Source organism: Nilaparvata lugens, chromosome 11, assembly GCF_014356525.2.
Source record: "Nilaparvata lugens isolate BPH chromosome 11, ASM1435652v1, whole genome shotgun sequence".
Classification (NCBI taxonomy): Eukaryota; Metazoa; Arthropoda; class Insecta; order Hemiptera; family Delphacidae; genus Nilaparvata; species Nilaparvata lugens.
This window is the reverse complement of record NC_052514.1, coordinates 30,810,901-30,831,634: the sequence shown is the minus strand read 5'-3', so window position 1 is coordinate 30,831,634 and position 20,734 is coordinate 30,810,901. Positions and strand designations below refer to the sequence as shown.

Below are 20,734 nucleotides of genomic sequence, written 5' to 3'. Positions count from 1 at the left end.
TCATTTAAACAATGATGACATTTGAAGATGAATCTCACTGTATGTCTGTTGTCTCCTCGAAACATTACTGAAGTAATATGGTACTGCATAAATTTCGATATATTCATCTGTGAATATACAACCATCCCCCAAAGGTAATTAAACTAAGTTGGCTCAGACCGTGGATTTAGGATAATATTTCACCAAATGTTCTTTACTCCGTGCTCAGACTGAGCAGTCAACAATGAAGTGAATAAATAATTATATTTGCACGGAATTACATCATAAGGAAAAGGCAAAATTTGAATTTTCAAATTCTTAAGGAGCGCACCAGAGAAACCGTGTACAAATTATTTTATAATGTTGACTTTTTAAAATTTTTCCATTTAATTTTCATAAGCACAAAATAAAATCGATTATTGGAAGAGAAAAATACAGAATTATACCGAATATATTGTATTATTCTCTCAACATAAAATCATGGAATAAACTGGGACAATACACTTTCTCCATACTAGAGAGTTCAATAAAAAATCAAGGATAGTTTTTAATTGAGTATTTATTATGTAGCCTAACGTACCATAAATTTGAGAAAACTGATAATTTAATTGAATTGAATTTTATTGCCAAAAATCACATAGAAATACTTGTACAATACAATCACTAAAGTATGCAATATACAATATTACCTACAAATAGACATTGATTGTAACTTGCACAACAATAATTATCAATGTAATATTCGGCACCGCCAACATAACATTCCTTGTGTGTTGGCAGTGAGTTTCGGTTAACTTATTCTGCTTCAACTCTAGTCGAGTAAGAAGAGATATACAAATTAAATTGAAAAGAGCTACAGAAAGTATTACACCAATATACAAAAGTATCAAAGGCTCAGAAAAAAAATAAAAACTCAAGAATAGTACATACCTACTATATGACAAAGTAGTACCTATCCAATTAACCAGTGTGACGTGTTGAGGCCATCCTAAAGTGAATCTTTCACAAAGGGAATAAATAAAGTAATACAATAAAAAAAATCCTGTAAGATGATGTGGGAACATTTACAATACCTGGTTAAGAAAGTGAAATTAATAGAAAAACCATTGCTCAATGTTTTTAGTAACAATGCTTGTTGGATACAATATTATACTTTATACAACTAGTTTGAAGAATATGTTATGCTCAATCCAATAATCTATGCTTTTGCTTGAATTACGTGTCATTTGTTTATCTATAAAATCGTTTGGAATTTTATTTATAATGTGGTTAGCTTAATGAGTTCTGTGTTAAATCTATTGTTAGGATGTGTGTTATGGGGTGTAATGTATGCAGGAAAATTAGATTTATTCTTATTGATATGGAGTATTATATTTTTCATATAATTCTGTCTCATTGTAGGGACCTTAAATTTAAGAAAAAATTCACTACTAGGATAGAGTCGAGGTCTTCCTAATGCTGCTCTTATAATATGTTTTTGTAAGATAAATGATTTGTTCAGATGTGAATCATATGCAGCTCCCCATACTTCATTAATATATTGAAATAATGAGTGAGCGTATGCAAAGTAAATTTTCCGTATAATGTCTATGTTTTTTATTTTATTTATTTTGTAAAAAATGTAAATGAGGTATTTCAACTTTGAGCACAAATAATTAATAAAAAATATTGGTCATAATCTTCTCTGTACAATAAGTATTTAGTCGAGAATTGCCTCTTGTTATTAATTCATACATGACCATTAGTGTTTATGGTGAAATAAATTCAAGATACATTTCTATAGAAGGAAATATTTATATGAATAATATTTATAGAAGAGCCAGAGGAATATAATAATAGGCTGAGAAGGGTAATCTGTGAGGGTGATGATCAACCCTTCCTCTCTGCGGGATGAGAGAAACAACATTTATGTCAATATGATGTAGGCTATTATCTCAATAGAATATCTTCTGTGATAGGAAAATAGAATAATGTACCATAAACTAGTCATAGATTTTTCTCCGACCAGGAGGTGAGCTGTGCTGACTTCACTTAAGGGAAATAGGCTGTCTCAATTAATCTTCAACGTCATTGTTAATCTGGAATTTTTAATTTATGAATTTATGAATCATTATCAAATGAAATACATTGAAGCTTGATTGAAAATTCATTTCCTTGATTCAAGATTAAAAAATGATTCATACTGTAAGAAAATATGCGGGTGGCATGGATTATAAGGATCTTAAAACTTGATGATTCATGTCTGCAAAACCGTAGAGATAAATCCGAAAAAACAAAAAGTGTAGCATCATGATTATCAATGAACCAATAAAAATGTTTCGAAAATATGCAGAATATAACAATTATCATCTTTTTCAAGTCGTAACCTTTCACCTCTCTTTTAAAAAGATTAATTTAATATTGCATGTTAATCATTCTTGGATCAATTTATGCGATAAACCTCTAATATCTCCGGTTATCGGAAGTAACTTACGTAATACAGGATCAGAAATACTAAAAATAGTATCTTCCCATTTCATGGATCATAGAAATGTAACAGATTTTATCAATTCGATTGCTATTTGAGGTGAAAGGTGATAATAAAATCTAGTGATTTTCATGTATAACAATTTATCAACCAGCAAATTACGCACTTTTTTCATTCTTAAAATCGGATAATTCTGTTTATTGTCATACTCATAAATTTAAAAAAAAGTTATTACAGTAAAAACAATAATATTTTTTCAATAGCAATGAGACAATTGATTCTGTTATGAACTTTTGAACTTGTAATCTTGTTTTACTTTTTCAGCTCTTAATAGTCAAGATCAATGTATTTGACACTAATCCTATATGATGAATAATTTAAAAAAAATTATACCGTATGCGTTTCCACAAGGCCAGTAAAAAAATAATAATCAGCTTGATAAAGGTGAAAAATGAAATGAAAATATTCTTTATTGCGCTAACAGCAGGTAGCGAATTTGAAGAGATTTGTGGCTATGGTGCTCGAGTTCTTCTCTGAAAACTTGAAAAGCACCAGTTTTGTACACAACAAAAGCGTGAATTGAAAATATTCAAATATATCTTTTTTAAATTGGAAAAAGTAACGTTCACTTTCCATATTGAAAAGCATGATTTTTGTATTATTGAAAGACTATGCTTCCAGAAATCAAAATGTTATCTAAAACTAGAATTACTTTTTTCATCTAGGTATATAAGTGTCTCCTGGAATATTAATTCATGCAATATTTAATCATTGTAACGTACTGTATTCTCGTGTTAAGAGTTTATAGTATCACTTCTTTATTTCACAACTGATTCATATATTATTATAAGTACGAAATGGCTGAAAACTGTTGAGCTTATAATTAATATTTCGACATTATAACGTTATCAATCCACAACCACCTTTAATAAAATTATTAAACGAAAATCCTAATTATAGGATTTTAATATATTTATAATAATTTCACACCTATAATAACTTTCTTGATATCAAATAATGCCATCTTGAAGATTTATTTTATTATATTAAGAATTGTCTGATCCACGCCATCAAGGTAAAGACATGAAATACGCTCAAACTTTAATAAATTGAATATTAACAACAGCAAAGAAACAAAATATTCAAACTTAATAATGAAGATTGATTATTGAATTATTGAGAAATATATTTCCTTGACGAATAAAACATAATTGATTATTTTTTAAACAAGCATGAACATTTAATATCACATCAGGTATAGGGGAAGGTGGTCATGTTATACATGATTTCGATGAAGAATTCTAAGGGAAAATTAATGGCGAACCCGCACATCGATGTCTCAAACCGTTTCAATGATCTCAACATTTGAAGATACAAATAAATGATACAAAAATGAAATGAATGAGTAGGTACCTATACATTGAATAATCAAGTGTTAGTGAACAGTGAACACTAATGGTAGATTCTACTCACAAATTTAACACTTTGAACAACAAAATTTGTAATAATTTGATTGTATGGTATGAGATGTTGTGGCTTTTCTCCATAATTGAAAGAATAAGACGTTTATATTGTCAATACCACTATAGTGGTATTGACGATATCAACGTCTTATTCTTTCAAAGAAATTTGTCATACCAACTGCTATATCGCAATTAGTATTATTAATTTCGTGTATTTATAGACAGGCAGACAGACGTTAACGGGAGCGAGTTAATATAGAACTTATAAATTAGTGTTGTGTATTATTTAGCTGAAATCGTGTGTCGGCGCGCATAAAGTCTGTCTGACAGTCTTTGTGATAACTCACAAATAGCATCAGCTTTTTTAAATTAAAGAAATAGCATGAAATTAATTGCAGCTGACTAATGATAAAATCAAAACACATTTTTTTCTTATGAACTTTCAATGTTATTTTTATATCCCGAAAAAGGACGAAGGAGTGAGTCAATTTTGTTGTCCAACAAATTTGACCTGCAAAAAGGTTTGAAGAATTCGTGTTCAAAATTTGAAACTGATTAATCCATTTTCTCTAAAGTAACAACTGTAGAACAGACAGAAAACGAATTTAACCTTTATTAAGTCAAAAGTGAGAACTCGCTAACGCTCGTTCAATCACTTATAATATTTATTCATCATAGAGAAAAAACATAAATTATCATTGCAATTCTTTATAAAACATTGATTTTGCATGTAGGTTAATATATATGCATTACTCTTTGGTTATAAATATGTCTCACAAACCAAAACAATTTATTTAGAAATGATGGTTAACTAGTCAAAAGCAGTTCATTCAACCATAATGTAGATTATTTATAACACACCATACGTTTTAAAATTAATAAGAGACGTTTTAATTATGATTTTAGTCTCAACACAATCAAAGAAAATAAAGTAAACATACAAAAAACAATTCAATAATTATTATTCCAAAAATATTCAAGGCTCTGATAATATTTTGAGAATTACACAAATCTTTTCTACATAATCCACAATAGTCGGATGGTGATAAATATTGGCAAAAATCAAGAAATGCATAGTGATCTTTGCATCCACGATGTATTTTACCTTCTATGCGGGTTTTGTAGCAAACTTCATCATTTTTGCAGTGATTTATTGCAGTTAATCCTTTGGTTTGTCCATAAAATGGATCCAAACAAGATGTTGATTTTTCTGACTCACATTCATAACATTTCAAACTACATGAATTTTTCATGATGAGCAAGAGTGTGGTAATGATGATTGCAATGTTGTTTTCCATCAATGGTTTCACAAATAATCATATTTTACTATTTTTTTTTTTTACAATCGCTGTTGAATATTTTAAAATATCACATGACAAAGTCCTCTATCTGCTTCCTCCTGCTTGCTCATACAGTACCGGTATTCTTCATCTGTCATCAAAATATCGACCACATAGAATAGCTGCGTTGTGCTCTCATATAAAATTTAAAAAAATTATAAATTATAGTTAACAGTTATTTTGATGGAAGTAGGAGCTTTTTATTACAAACTTGGTAAAAAAAGATTTATTTCCATGGGTTTTTTTCCTGCAAATTATAAGCTGTTGAACTGAGTCAAAAGATGTTGTACAGAATGATGATTAATCATAAGTTAATCTAATTTTTTGAAAACTGAGCTCTTTTTCAATATAATTATATGGGACTCATTATTTGATACTTCTTGTAGATACATTGAAATCGTTACATTACATTTGTTTGCTTGTTTTGTTGATATTCTTTATTAAATTGATTAAAAAAAAGATATTTCGTGGAAAAAATATAAATCCTCAAGATCTAGACTCACGCTATTAACTTGTGAATAATATTAGTTGCTCATTACATTTGAATTTGGCGCGTCGAATAGCTTGCGCGTTGGAATGTACCGTGAAATTTTGGAATATGCTGATAATAATATCAGTCTATTCAATGTATTTATATTTATAAAAAAATCTTGATGAATTTTCTGTAACTCAAAAACAAGTTTACAGTAGTACGATGAAAACATAAATATTTCTTTGCTACAAAGAGGCTCAAAATAAAAATCAAAGGCGACGCCGAATTGAAAGAAATCAGCTGATCACTTCAAGTTCAGAGAAAGCGTTCGCTTTTGTGGTTTTGTGCACTGTATGAGTATGAGAAAAGTTTGTAATTGTTTGGGTAATGGTTATTGACTTTTTTTAAATTAATGAAATAGACTAATAATTCTTTAGAAGAATAGTGGTTTTAAACTCGACTAAGTTTAGTATGTAATCGACTTTATTTTAACGTTCTTAGAAACAATGTAGGCTGTCGCAAACTCAGTGCTAGTTAGGTACTGAATTTTAAGATTCTTGTGTTCTGTTTTTATAGAATACCGTAACATTTTTATTAAGGTATGTATATTAAATACAATTGCATTTTAAGTTTGAATAGTTGAATTTAATCACAACAATTTTGATGGCTGCACGTATGTCAGTTCAAGTTTGAAGACATTCACTAATGACTGCCTGAACATGTAGGCTACTTTTACAACCTACTGTTTATCGAGTTTATTCTGCTTTTGTATGTAGACTATCCTTTTGCAATGTTATGATTTGATAGATTTTAATAATTATGCTCATTTTCAGCTAAAAATATAATGTTGTCAAAGATGTCTTCTTTGTTTTGGTTCATGTTTGCGTAGGTTTACATTTTACTTTGTCTGACTTATCTTTCTGAACCGATAAGTCAGGCTACTATTAGGCCACTTTGAACCCTCGTTCTATTTATTTCTTAATTTCCCCTCTTACACTCTTACCCCTTTTATTTAAATTATTGTTATTGAAATTTTCTACTACGGTTTGAGTTGTCTGTCTAAAATATTGCTAAATTTTGTTATCTTGTAACTCAACCTAATTTTTTTTCCAAAAACCTATTAGCAACCCATAGCAACAGAACTTGAAGTTGACGATGTAATTTAGGAATACCTAGACATCTGTAAGACATTTGACAATTTTTAGTTCTTGAAGGCAACAAGCCAGAGATCGAGTTTTTAGAGAAAGTGTCAAGGTGGTTAACCTACTCCAAATTGTCAAGCATTTAAGAGGAAGAATGCTTGGCTCTCAGAACCCATGTAAATCGGCCTGGAAGCTTATCAACAAGTGCAGAGCGTCTACACATCCTCAATGTAATTTTAGTCCTGATGTTATGAACAGCCACTATCTCAACTCCTTGGAGGCTATTCTTCGACAGATTTCAATGACTTAGCCAAATATGGTGGGGATGAAGAAGAACAACCTGCTGTTTTATCTGTATGGAGGAAAGTTACGAGGAAAGATGTATTGAAAATAGTGAGTGCTTTTAAAAATTCACCTTCTCAAGACAGATTTACTGTGGCATTCTTGAAATCTGTGGTTGATGAGATGTCATCACATCTTGCCAGTATCTTTAACCAATGTCTTAAACTGGGTTATTCTCCAAATTGGTTGAAATTGGGTAAAACTGTACCAATATACAAAAAGGGAGATGCAAATGACAAAAATAATTTCCGACCAATTACTCGGAAAAATATTAGAGATTGTCATGAAGGATCAATTAAATTTTATTCATTTCAATTTATTAAAAACACAAAACAAGACAACACAACATTTCAAAGATTTACGAAACAAATAAAACACAATAAAATGTTACAAATATAAAAAAAACATGGGCTTAGTTTTTGGGTGTGTTGGAGAAGCTAATGGACCACCTAAAGAGAAATAGTTTGCTGTCTGATAGACAACATGGCTTTAGAAAATCCAAGTCTACAGAAATCGCCCTGCTAGCCCTGATCAATGTAGTGATTGTTACATTTGAGAATGTAGATTCTGTGGCAGTGAGACTGTGTGACCTGTCACGTGCTTTCGACTGTTTGTCTCATGAACTTCTCCTTGGAAAGTTGAGTCAGTATGGTATAACGGACATTAGCAACTGGTTTGCTGACACTTTCAAGTCCTATCTTTCTGACAGAAGGCAGATAGTGAATATTGGGGGTTTGGGGGTGCATCATCGGGTGAGCTGCATTTACGGCATGGTGTACCGCAGGGCTCTGTTCTGGAGCCGGTCCTGTTCATTCTGCATATGAATGATTTCAAGAGTCGGCGGAAGTGAGTTGCTGTTTGCGGATGACACAACCCTTGTAGGGAGAGGATCCTCGCCTGCAGCTGCCACTTGAGTTGGATGAGTCCTTTGCTGGTACAGAACGCTGGTTTCAGGAGAACAAGTTGTTGCTCAACGTCGACAAGACAGAATATCATGTACACTCCGAGAAACCAATTCAATCATTCATTAAATTAACCAGTGAAGCTTCTAGGATTCAACATCGATCCAAAGTTAAAATGGAGTGCTCATGTGGATGCTGTATGCAAAAGATTGTCTCGTGTGGTTTACCTGTTGAGAAGATTGAGGTGCTTGCTGATTGAGGAGCATTTGATTATGGCCTATTATTCACTGTTCCATAGCCACATTATCTATTGTATGGGGACACTCTTCAAACTGTGAGAGTGTTCTACTACAGATAAAAGCAGTTTCGATATCATTCAGCGGTCATTTGGAGCACTATAGGCCACTCTTTGCCAGACTCGGGATTCCTACAGTTTTTATCTTTGCTTCCCTATTTGGTATTATGAATCTGACTGGGAATATGAGGGGGTTGCAGAGTGCCTACTCACTTCGAAATGCTCTCGAAGTCAATACTCCACGATGTATACTAAATAATTCTCAGAACTGTTATCCCAATGTCACTATTAAAATGTTCAACATGCTACCTCCATCTGTGCGTCATTTGAGTGACAGTGAGTTTAAGAGGAGACTCAAGTCCTGGCTGCGTGCCAGAGCATACTACTTCTTGAATATAGTTGATATTTAGTGGCCATCACCGTGTTTAGCCATTCTATGTCAATATGTTTTTGATATTTGTTGTCAAAAACGTATGTGTGAACTGTGTATTAAGTATATTGACGTGATGACCTACCCAGCGCATCTGGCTGGCTAATGGTCATATGAATTGAAGATATTTAATTGTGAGATAGTACGGTTAGGCCTATTACATTATCTTAAGAATAAATAATACTATTACTCATATTGTTCTATGATAGTAGCTATTATGATATAGTTGAGTATAGTATTCTTTATGATATAGTTGAGTATAGTATTCTTTATGATATACTTGACCATGATTATTTTCTTTCTATCTTCAATTAGGCCCACCATTACAAGAGTCATTTCGTTGCTACAAGCTACATCTAAGGTATTATATAAAATTATGGTGCTTTAATAACTTTTTATCAATTTCAGGTAGTTGAGTAGAGTAGAGAAAATGGAAAGAGTTTTGAAGCCGTTCCCACCTGATGACAACATGGGACAGCAAATGGAAGAGGCCGTTGATGAGATGACTACAACAGACGCACCTGTGACGTCACAGCCAGCTGTGGTTAGAAGGAGACCATGGGGTACTAGAAGAAGGACACGATCCACTGGCAGTTTACGTAAGATATACTGTCTTTTTCTACTATCATATACTATTATATCTTTATTGCTGTATTAGAAAGTCTGTATGATCAATCAGAACTTAATTCTCTCAAACTGAGTAGTGCGTGGTTAAGGTGCAATTCCTTAGCAACGACTCGAGACGCGCGGCTTCAGCAATTAACCTATACATTTTTTAGATTTGATGATTCATTGGATTTTTATGTTGTTTGAACGTTATGTCGGCAGATGAACATGAATTGTTGACTATAATATTGCTTTTAAGATTAATCAATATCTATCTATATCGTATCTAATGAATCATCCAATCTTATAAATTTATAGGTTATGTGCTCTAACCACGCGGCACGATTCGTCGCTAAGGAGTTGCACCTTTAGTTCAATTTAGGGCCAGTTTCCGAGCTCGGGATTCAGGTAAGTTCTAGACTTTAACAGCTGGAGTCAGAAAATTGGCTTTCCGAAACGGGGCGAAGTCGCGTTTAAATTGAATTTCGAAAAACTTGAAAATTGAACACAAAATAAAATAAAGATAAAATAGTGTAAAGTTTAAGCTATTTTGAATTATTTAGGAATGTTTTATTTTGTCAAGGAAAAACGTTTCCAATTATAGAAATGAGAAAATAAAGATTTATTCTGCTGCAACTATTTACTGCGACTACGCCCCGTTTTGGAATGCCAATTTTCTGACTCCAGCTGTTTAAAGTCTAGAACTTAGCTAAATCCCGAGCTCGGAAACCAGCCCTTGAAGATTTATTCATTCTAGACATGATTGAAACAGTACGGTAGAGCATCATCTTATGGCTGAAGAGTCCTGACCATCTTGCCAGTATCTTTAACCAATGTCTTAAACTGGGTTATTCTCCAAATTGGTTGAAATTGGGTAAAACTGTACCAATATACAAAAAGGGAGATGCAAATGACAAAAATAATTTCCGACCAATTACTCGGAAAAATATTAGAGATTGTCATGAAGGATCAATTAAATTTTATTCATTTCAATTTATTAAAAACACAAAACAAGACAACACAACATTTCAAAGATTTACGAAACAAATAAAACACAATAAATGTTACAAATATAAAAAAAACATGGGCTTAGTTTTTGGGTGTGTTGGAGAAGCTAATGGACCACCTAAAGAGAAATAGTTTGCTGTCTGATAGACAACATGGCTTTAGAAAATCCAAGTCTACAGAAATCGCCCTGCTAGCCCTGATCAATGTAGTGATTGTTACATTTGAGAATGTAGATTCTGTGGCAGTGAGACTGTGTGACCTGTCACATGCTTTCGACTGTTTGTCTCATGAACTTCTCCTTGGAAAGTTGAGTCAGTATGGTATAACGGACATTAGCAACTGGTTTGCTGACACTTTCAAGTCCTATCTTTCTGACAGAAGGCAGATAGTGAATATTGGGGGTTTGGGGGTGCATCATCGGGTGAGCTGCATTTACGGCATGGTGTACCGCAGGGCTCTGTTCTGGAGCCGGTCCTGTTCATTCTGCATATGAATAATTTGAGAGTCGGCGGAAGTGAGTTGCTGTTTGCGGATGACACAACCCTTGTAGGGAGAGGATCCTCGCCTGCAGCTGCCACTTGAGTTGGATGAGTCCTTTGCTGGTACAGAACGCTGGTTTCAGGAGAACAAGTTGTTGCTCAACGTCGACAAGACAGAATATCATGTACACTCCGAGAAACCAATTCAATCATTCATTAAATTAACCAGTGAAGCTTCTAGGATTCAACATCGATCCAAAGTTAAAATGGAGTGCTCATGTGGATGCTGTATGCAAAAGATTGTCTCGTGTGGTTTACCTGTTGAGAAGATTGAGGTGCTTGCTGATTGAGGAGCATTTGATTATGGCCTATTATTCACTGTTCCATAGCCACATCTATTGTATGGGGACACTCTTCAAACTGTGAGTGTTCTACTACAGATAAAAGCAGTTTCGATATCATTCAGCGGTCATTGGAGCACTATAGGCCACTCTTTGCCAGACTCGGGATTCCTACAGTTTTTATCTTTGCTTCCCTATTTGGTATTATGAATCTGACTGGGAATATGAGGGGGTTGCAGAGTGCCTACTCACTTCGAAATGCTCTCGAAGTCAATACTCCACGATGTATACTAAATAATTCTCAGAACTGTTATCCCAATGTCACTATTAAAATGTTCAACATGCTACCTCCATCTGTGCGTCATTTGAGTGACAGTGAGTTTAAGAGGAGACTCAAGTCCTGGCTGCGTGCCAGAGCATACTACTTCTTGAATATAGTTGATATTTAGTGGCCATCACCGTGTTTAGCCATTCTATGTCAATATGTTTTTGATATTTGTTGTCAAAAACGTATGTGTGAACTGTGTATTAAGTATATTGACGTGATGACCTACCCAGCGCATCTGGCTGGCTAATGGTCATATGAATTGAAGATATTTAATTGTGAGATAGTACGGTTAGGCCTATTACATTATCTTAAGAATAAATAATACTATTACTCATATTGTTCTATGATAGTAGCTATTATGATATAGTTGAGTATAGTATTCTTTATGATATAGTTGAGTATAGTATTCTTTATGATATACTTGACCATGATTATTTTCTTTCTATCTTCAATTAGGCCCACCATTACAAGAGTCATTTCGTTGCTACAAGCTACATCTAAGGTATTATATAAAATTATGGTGCTTTAATAACTTTTTATCAATTTCAGGTAGTTGAGTAGAGTAAAGAGAAAATGGAAAGAGTTTTGAAGCCGTTCCCACCTGATGACAACATGGGACAGCAAATGGAAGAGGCCGTTGATGAGATGACTACAACAGACGCACCTGTGACGTCACAGCCAGCTGTGGTTAGAAGGAGACCATGGGGTACTAGAAGAAGGACACGATCCACTGGCAGTTTACGTAAGATATACTGTATTTTTCTACTATCATATACTATAATATCTTGATTGCTGTATTAGAAAGTCTGTATGATAAATCAGAACTTAATTCTATCAAACTGAGTAGTGCGTGGTTAAGGTGCAATTCCTTAGCAACGACTCGAGACGCGCGGCTTCAGCAATTAACCTATATAAATTTATTATATTTGATGATTCATTGGATTTTTATGTTGTTTGAACGTTATGTCGGCAGATGAACATGAATTGTTGACTATAATATTGCTTTTAAGATTAATCAATATCTATATAAATATCGTATCTAATGAATCATCCAATCTTATAAATTTATAGGTTATGTGCTCTAACCACGCGGAACGATTCGTCGCTAAGGAGTTGGACCTTTAGTTCAATTTAGGGCCAGTTTCCGAGCTCGGGATTCAGGTAAGTTCTAGACTTTAAACAGCTGGAGTCAGAAAATTGGCTTTCCGAAACGGGGCGAAGTCGCGTTTAAATTGAATTTTGAAAAACTTGAAAATTGAACACAAAATAAAATAAAGATAAAATAGTGTAAAGTTTGAGCTATCTTGAATTATTTAGGAATGCTTTATTTTGTCAAGGAAAAACGTTTCCAATTATAGAAATGAGAAAATAAAGATTTATTCTGCTGCAACTATTTACTGCGACTACGACCCGTTTTGGAATGCCAATTTTCTGACTCCAGCTGTTTTAAGTCTAGAACTTACCTTAATCCCGAGCTCGGAAACCAGCCCTTGAAGATTTATTCATTCTAGACATGATTGAAACAGTAGAGCATCATCTTATGGCTGAAGAGTCCTGACCATCTTGTAATTATCATTACAATATTTGTTATAAATAATGCATTGCTGGCCAGATCACTTAGTCATGATGTACTTTGTTACTCTATACTTGGAGTGACGCACTATTGTGAAAAAATGCACTATAGAGAATTCTGTATGTTAGATACAGTTCCAATCACTATTGAACGCATATAAACTAATGTTTATCTTCCATGTTATATTACTTTTAGAGGTTTTACGTCTCTTAACCCTTTCCAAATCTGAATAAAATTGAGGGTTAAAACATATTGGTCATAGGTACTAAGATGATGAACTTTTGATGAGAATGTAAACTTTTGTGTACCGTAATTACTAGATTACTTTCTTGTAAAAAAACAAACGTGGCAGTGAATTAATGTGTGATCACATTGAATGCGTAATTGCAAGTGCAAGCTTGGTTATGGATGACCAAGCGTGCAGATGAGTATCAAAATCTCGAAAGAGTTAAAGGAGCACTCACACTACTGTAAACGCTTGCTGGTTGCGTTCAGTCACAACGTGATTCAATGGCACTTTCCAAATGATGTTTTTCGGCTCATGCATGATTCGGCGTGCACCTGCACATTTACGCATTCAATGTGATCACACCCGTACTTGGAAACATATATTGGATGTTGCAACTATAAATTGTTCGCGGTTGAATAATAAACAAATATTAGTGTAAAATATATTAATGTAATTAAATATTATTCTTAATAGTTGGAATTACTAACTTGTCCTGTTTTATTTTCAGCATTTACATGGTATCAGAAGGCAAGTGATGATTCAAGCAGCAGTGTAGGAGGTGACTGGGCAGCTAACAGAGAAAAGATAATATCGAGTCTTCATCAGGTAATTGTAATATCTCATGCCAAATTAAGTTGAAAATTTCATAATGTATTTCTATTATTAAAAATATTACTATGAATACCGTAAATTATTCTTTATACTCTGATAAGTCATTAGTTAAGTTACATTCTTTCAATTCAGCACTCAAACTCAAACTATAGTTAAGTATATCCTGCTTAACTCTACTCTCATTACTTGTTGAACATTCTTGGAATAGATTTCTTGTTAATTATAACATAACGATGAATGTTTCATGTAAAAATTGATGTTATTCAGGAAACTAAAGTAGTTCAAAAGTATCAAAGCATATTGAAGATAAAGCAATAATTTATTTTTGTAATATTTGACATTTAAGTATGTCAAGTCGAACTAATGAGACTTTATGATTCCCTTTGTTCACTTGTTCTATAGTACTCCAAATTGAAAGTATTATTTAAAAGCACTATTATATTTTGAAGTAAGTACTTTTGTAAAAGTAAATCATAATGTTTAAAGTTACCAATAGTTGAAGTTAGGATGAAAACCTTGAAAGAAAAGTCAAACTGGTTTACAAGTGTAATTTAGACATTTAAGTGTGTGTCATATAGTAAGTCTATTGATAAAAATCTTTTAGTTTACAAAAATATTACTTCTCTCATTAATGTTTCACAACTTTGTATGAATGCAAATATTCATGCACATCTGTGTTCTATTTGGTACTTGTTCTTGTGTGCTGGTTACAATTACACAATACTTGATGTATCACGTTTATTGGTTCCGATAGGCTAGAAGCACACACTACGATTTTGAACATGTGTTGAAAATTCGGGCGATATTTTATAAATAGCAGGTGCAACACACGACACACCTTGTGAAGGTAAAAATTATCGACTGATTCATGATGGGAAATGCGTAGCGACTAGTGAGACTCACTTTTAATTGTCAGCCTTGCTTTTGAATATCCTCAACGCTCTCCATTTAATCAATGCTGACAGTATGTGAAGCTCACCATATCGAGAACGGCTTAATTTTGCCTGTAAATGCCGTGATCAGCTTGTGGACCAAACTCTGATTTTATCCAGTGTACTTGTACTCCGTTGTACAGTTACTCAAATTAAAGATTCTTTATTCAAACAAACAAGCATATAAAATGCAACCATTTCAAGTACTAACAGGGTAACAGCCCATATAGACCTCAAGGGTCTGTATTTGGGTCGACAAATCAATATTCGATCAGAATGGATCAGTAATATAATATACTCATATTGGTTCTTCAATGTTGTTTTCCATCACGAACTGCTTATTATTAAATCACTTTTTGCTTTTAGAAAAAACGACTAGCAGTCAGATATTTTACAATAAATGAATTAATCACTCACTGTGACAACGAGATCTTTCGGCAGTTCCGCCATCTTCTTGGTTGTGATGGCGGACAACCAAGAAGATGGCGGAACTGCCGAAAGATCTCGTTGTCACAGTGAGTGATTAATTCATTTATTGTAAAATATCTGACTGCTAGTCGTTTTTTTCAAAAAGTGACTTATATTGGATACAAAATAGAAGTAAGTAGTACCATAGATGAAGGATAAGTAATTATTCTTGTCTCTGGTAGTACACCCCAATCGGGCTTATGCCTAGGATTGTCCATTTTTATTTCACATGTTTATATTATCTTTCGTTGTTATTTTGTATAATGTTTGTATGTGAAATAAATGAATTGATTGAATGATTGAAATATCGGGAGTGCATATGAAATGCAAATTTTAATTTATCTAGTGTATTAACATAACATAAAATGTTCTGTTCAATTAGGCAAAGGAAAGGTTATGGAGGGTTAGGTTATAACTTTCAAATGACGTATGTTAATATTATTTGAAATATGTTGATAAATTTATATAATAAACACAAATAACAAAAAGTTGAAATACTCGCACTTTCCTTTTGAGGTATCGCACTTACGAATGACACCCAAAATATCAATAATATAGATAATATATTACAGTACTTGACTTATCCTTGTATATTTTTCAAATACCAGACACTACAGCAGTGTTCTATTGTAGCGTATAAGTTGCATATTATCAACAGATATTCTATAAGTAGTGGTTTTGTTGAATTTGCAGAGTGATTCGGATGATGTGTCAGGCGTGCAGACGTCGGGCGCACTGTTTAACCTGCAGTCCCGTCATCTGCAGAGACAGCTGGCCGGTAACATGGAGTCTGACTCGGTCAATGAGAACTTCTCGCCCATTCGCCCGAACACCAGGAGGTATTTCACGTAATGTATCCCCTTTTATCATCTCAATACTAGATAATAGAAACCTATCAACCAGTTTACAGATGGCCGAAGCCTAATCTAATCACTAAATAAGTTGAAATTTTTGTCAGTGATTTAATTTTTTTTATTTCATTATAAAATATCAGTTATCTTATAATTGAAACGAAATTGATTTTTTATGAAAATTTTATTGAGGTAAAGATATGCTTAGGCCCTCGAAAGAGTCATCATTTGCTGATGGAAATAAATGAGAAATTGCATTCGTTTAAATGCTATTAAAGGGAGTGCCTCACAACTGCGAGTTTCATTTTGTCTAATGCATGAGCATAACCTAAAAGGTTCTGTTCAATTAGGTTTTAAAGGTAAAAGGAAAGTTTTGGGATGTTGGGTTTTGGCCTGGCATGCTCAATATTATTTGAAATGTGTTGATAATATATGATGAACATAAATAACGAAAAGATGAGATACTCGTACTTCTGAGATATTGCACTTTCGAATGATACCCACTTTTGAATATAAAATAACCTATTAATTGAAAAACCTTGTACTCCATTTTACAATTTTAATTAAGTAGAATAGATATTATAGACATTATAAACAATTTATGTTGTATACATTAAGACATTTTATGTATAATCATGCATTTTTATTATTATTTACACTTGACAATACTGTATAGTAATTATTCACCAGTCATGTGAGTGAAACTCAAAAACTTGATGTAATGTGACAATGAATGAATGAATGAATAAATAAATAATAATTAATAAACGATATTCCAATGCATATGGTACAGTAATAGCGTAGAAATATTCTTATGCACAGTTATGTTCTAAAAAATTTTAACTTTTGAAGTATTTCCTTGCAAGAAGAAGTAAAATTAAGATTATTATCAAATTATTCCAATAAAATTTTCTCGTATAATGCTGTATAATGCTGTATTTTTCTCGATTGTGCTGTGAAATTGATTTCGATCAATGAATGTGATATTTCCAGTGTTTTATAATTAAACGTCATTGTTTGCAGAAAAAGGAAGTTCAAAAGAATGGCGGTGGACGTTGAGATGGCGTCAACTTCACGGCCGAACATTGTGCTGCCCTGTGTGGGACCACCGGGATCCATTGCCGGCAAAAAGAAACGAGTCCTCAGACATAACACCAACTGTGAGAACAGGTGAGTGACCACAGTTACTTACTTACTTTACTTTATCTGGCTCTACAGTCCTGGGTGGACCTTGGCCTCCTCTACATGACGCCTCCATACATACCGTTCTTGTGCTCCCTGCCGCCAGTTTGCCACACCTAGCACACGGAGATCTTCTACCACATCGCTGATCCATCTTCTTCTTGGCCTTCCTCTTTTTCGGGTGCCCATCATCCTTTCATCAAGCAGCTTTTGTGGTACTCTTTCATCACTCACAGTTATTTACAAATTGATTCATCCTGCCGGCCAGGATTGCCGAAACGACTATGGCTTTGCACCCCACTATTTCTTATTGCGCTCGTTACACTAGGATAATGATCCAGATTCTGGAATCTCACTGATGCTTTACACAATGCTGCCAATGGTTGCTCTCTAGTGGCCGAGACTGGTGGTCCAATTCAATACAAGCTTTATGCCTTTAGGCATATTTTTCTCATGTCTATTACCACTGACAACTCTAATAGGAGGCCCCATACTAGGAAGAATGACAGCGTCACACATAATAGGTTGAGCTGTGCAAGGAATAGCGAGTGTACAGTACAAGATAGGTTAAAATGCATTGCGCTGTGCATTCTATACCCCAGCTAACAGCTGATTTAATACCTACATCTATGGCCGGCTGCAGAGTCGTCACTTAACTTTATAGCCTCGTATTTAGCCTATGTGCATCCACATGAACACAGACGCCACACAGCTATGTCGGCTGGTAAACTGAAAGCGCTCAATTAAATCCCTTCTCAGGCGTTGCACAGTCGTCTGATCACATTTATGAGCATCAGCTAAAGTCATCCTTTTATGGGTCCAATGTCGTGCTGTTAAAATCTAAATGCATGCTTTTAAACATGCTTCGTAGGTTATGTTATTGTGATGAAGGTGTTTGTTTCCGCAAAATTTTTATCATAGTGATATTTTATAGGCATGGTATAGGCCCGGTTGCATAAATGCCTGTTAAATTTTAACCGTGATTAAATGCCATGAAAACTAAATAAGGGAAGCCTTCTTTTCAAAAAGACCTTCTCTGATTGATTTCTGTGGCATTCAATCATGATTAAAATTTAACTGGCTTTTTTACAACTTGGCTTGACTTTTAAAAGGTTCCAAATTACAGGTTGTTTTATAAATATGAATTTCAATTTATTCGTTGTGCGCTCACTGTTGCAGTGTGCGCAAAGCTTAAGTTTTGAAATTTTATACTTCAGTATAATTTATTATATATATAATATTTATTTATAATTCAAAGAAGACATGAAATTAGTGAATTCTATATCATACAAATTAAGGGAAAAACATGCCATAATAACTAAAGCCGATAAGAGAAACACAATAGTAATAATAAAACAGACTTTAATGAAAACGTAGAAAACTTTTATCACAAAAAACAAATTCGAACGTTTTACAAGAGTATAGTAAAACATCAATAGTATCATTTCAACATTTGACAGCAAAATTTGCAAACACAAAGATGGACTAGACCAGCAATATAGGATCACCTTTATCAGGATACCTTGCAAACATAACCTCACAATATTCTTAAATATGGAAGACGTGATGTTCCGTCATCTTGTTCAGAGGAACTTTATGTGAGCGCTTTTAGATCTGTTCACAGCTATTCGTCTTTACACTTTTAGCAGGTTAGATGTCATATGGCAACTGGGTCACACGTTTCGTGACAGAGCAGCAGTGTAACCTATGTGTCTTAGACGCCTATAGCTAAAAGGCCTCTACAAAACGACTGAGCAACGGTCAACCGTTTATGTGTATGATTTTAGTTTATGTCTTACATAGCTATGGGTGGAGTTATGTGTGGACTCTGCAACCGGGCACAAGTCAATGATTGACTGATGATTGATTGAGAGAGAATTAATAGTATTACCCAAATGCCGCACCATCATATTTGCCCAACGACGGCTAGTGATGGCCAGCACTGACAAACCACCCATCCACACTAGTCATCCAATGCGTGCTATTAAGTCGTCTGCTCTCGTACTCTGCTGGTTTGATCTGTGTACTGTGTAATTGACATGTGATTTTTTAGTTGATTTCCTATGAAATCAATGTTGTTATTGCGTTACTTCTTATTGTGTTCCTTCTACCTAGTTAATATTTTCATCCTCCAACTAAATTTCCAACTGGCCATTTTGAATGCGGCGCTCCGTGTAGCGAGCGTTTGCCAACAATGGCTGCGTTAAAAGCCACTGATCGGTGAGTGAACGATGAGACCGGTGAGTGAACGTGACTCTGAACGAAGCACTGTTTGGTCTAACTCAAAGACCTTGAAGATGTATAGACTCACATGCAGTGCTAGTGTACTTGGAATTGAAATCGGCAATTGAGGGGACAACCTGGAAGATTATTACATACCAAAGACCTTGAAGATTTTTGTAATCTATAGGCATATATTACAAATATACATATTATATAATATCTCGCGCAAAATGCCTCAATGGCAGCCTTTAATTTCAAGTAAGAGCTAGCATTGGGAAGGCACAGGCATTGTGGGTTATACCTCTTCAAGGTCTTTGGTCTAACTGATAAGAAAAAAAGTCATATCCGGTTCGTTCACTGATCAGCTCATTGTACTTTTCTACCGATTGAAAAGAACGTAAAAAGATATGGCTGAATAAGAGGTTGTTCACAATTATAATGGACTCCATAATAATTTACTTGGCAGCACAGAAATGCATAATTACATAAATTCAATAACATTAAACATATCATCCAAAGCATTTTAAAATTGATGGTTTTCCATTTCAATTGATTATACAATGAGATAGGTTTAGGTTCTAGTTTTGTTTACAAATATAAGCAGCAGAGGAAACATCTGTCAGTCATGACTCATGAGCAACCGTTCAGCTACAGAATACATACAGAATGGAAGGTATCAATGTGTTTTGATATTTATATTATCATTGAAGTTGTCATACATTATTGAACTGGAGTTCGTAGCGGAAGGTTGTTTAGCTGTGTAGTGTAGATCAATCTAACCAAGACTCTGCACCAAAACCACGACACGTGACTGTATCACCTTGTTAGAAATTAAAATTACCGCTATATTACAATGTATAGTAACACTTTCTTTCAAGATGGCGGATTTTGTCGTCAGGATACTAGCCGACTTTCCATTCTGTGGTTCATCTGTGATCACTAATCTGTGGTCAGGCTTTTTACTGAAGTAAAAAAATCATATTGGTTTGAACGCAACCATTGGCTACGGCTGGCCTTGATTGGGCACGCAATGTTGATGGCAAGACAAACGCGGCCAAGCTTACCAGGCT

At 34.0% G+C, this 20,734-nt stretch overlaps 1 protein-coding gene across 5 annotated transcripts in view; it reads left to right on the top strand.

The window, feature by feature from the left end:
- Window positions 1–6,023: 6,023 nt before the first annotated feature.
- The window catches only part of LOC111058280 (G patch domain-containing protein 2), a 31,168-nt gene continuing 16,457 nt past the window's right edge, over window positions 6,024–20,734 (top strand). The window contains exons 1-5 of one of the 5 annotated variants that reach the window (XM_039438145.1): window positions 6,024–6,320; window positions 12,144–12,336; window positions 13,905–14,002; window positions 16,102–16,256; window positions 17,283–17,429. In XM_039438145.1, the coding sequence (XP_039294079.1) occupies window positions 12,168–12,336; window positions 13,905–14,002; window positions 16,102–16,256; window positions 17,283–17,429 (569 nt within the window). In that variant the 5' untranslated portion in view covers window positions 6,024–6,320; window positions 12,144–12,167. Of the gene's footprint in view, window positions 6,321–9,240; window positions 9,432–12,143; window positions 12,337–13,904; window positions 14,003–16,101; window positions 16,257–17,282; window positions 17,430–20,734 lie in introns of all 5 variants that reach the window. The other 4 variants (XM_039438146.1, XM_039438147.1, XM_039438148.1 and 1 more) reach the window with 4 other exon arrangements.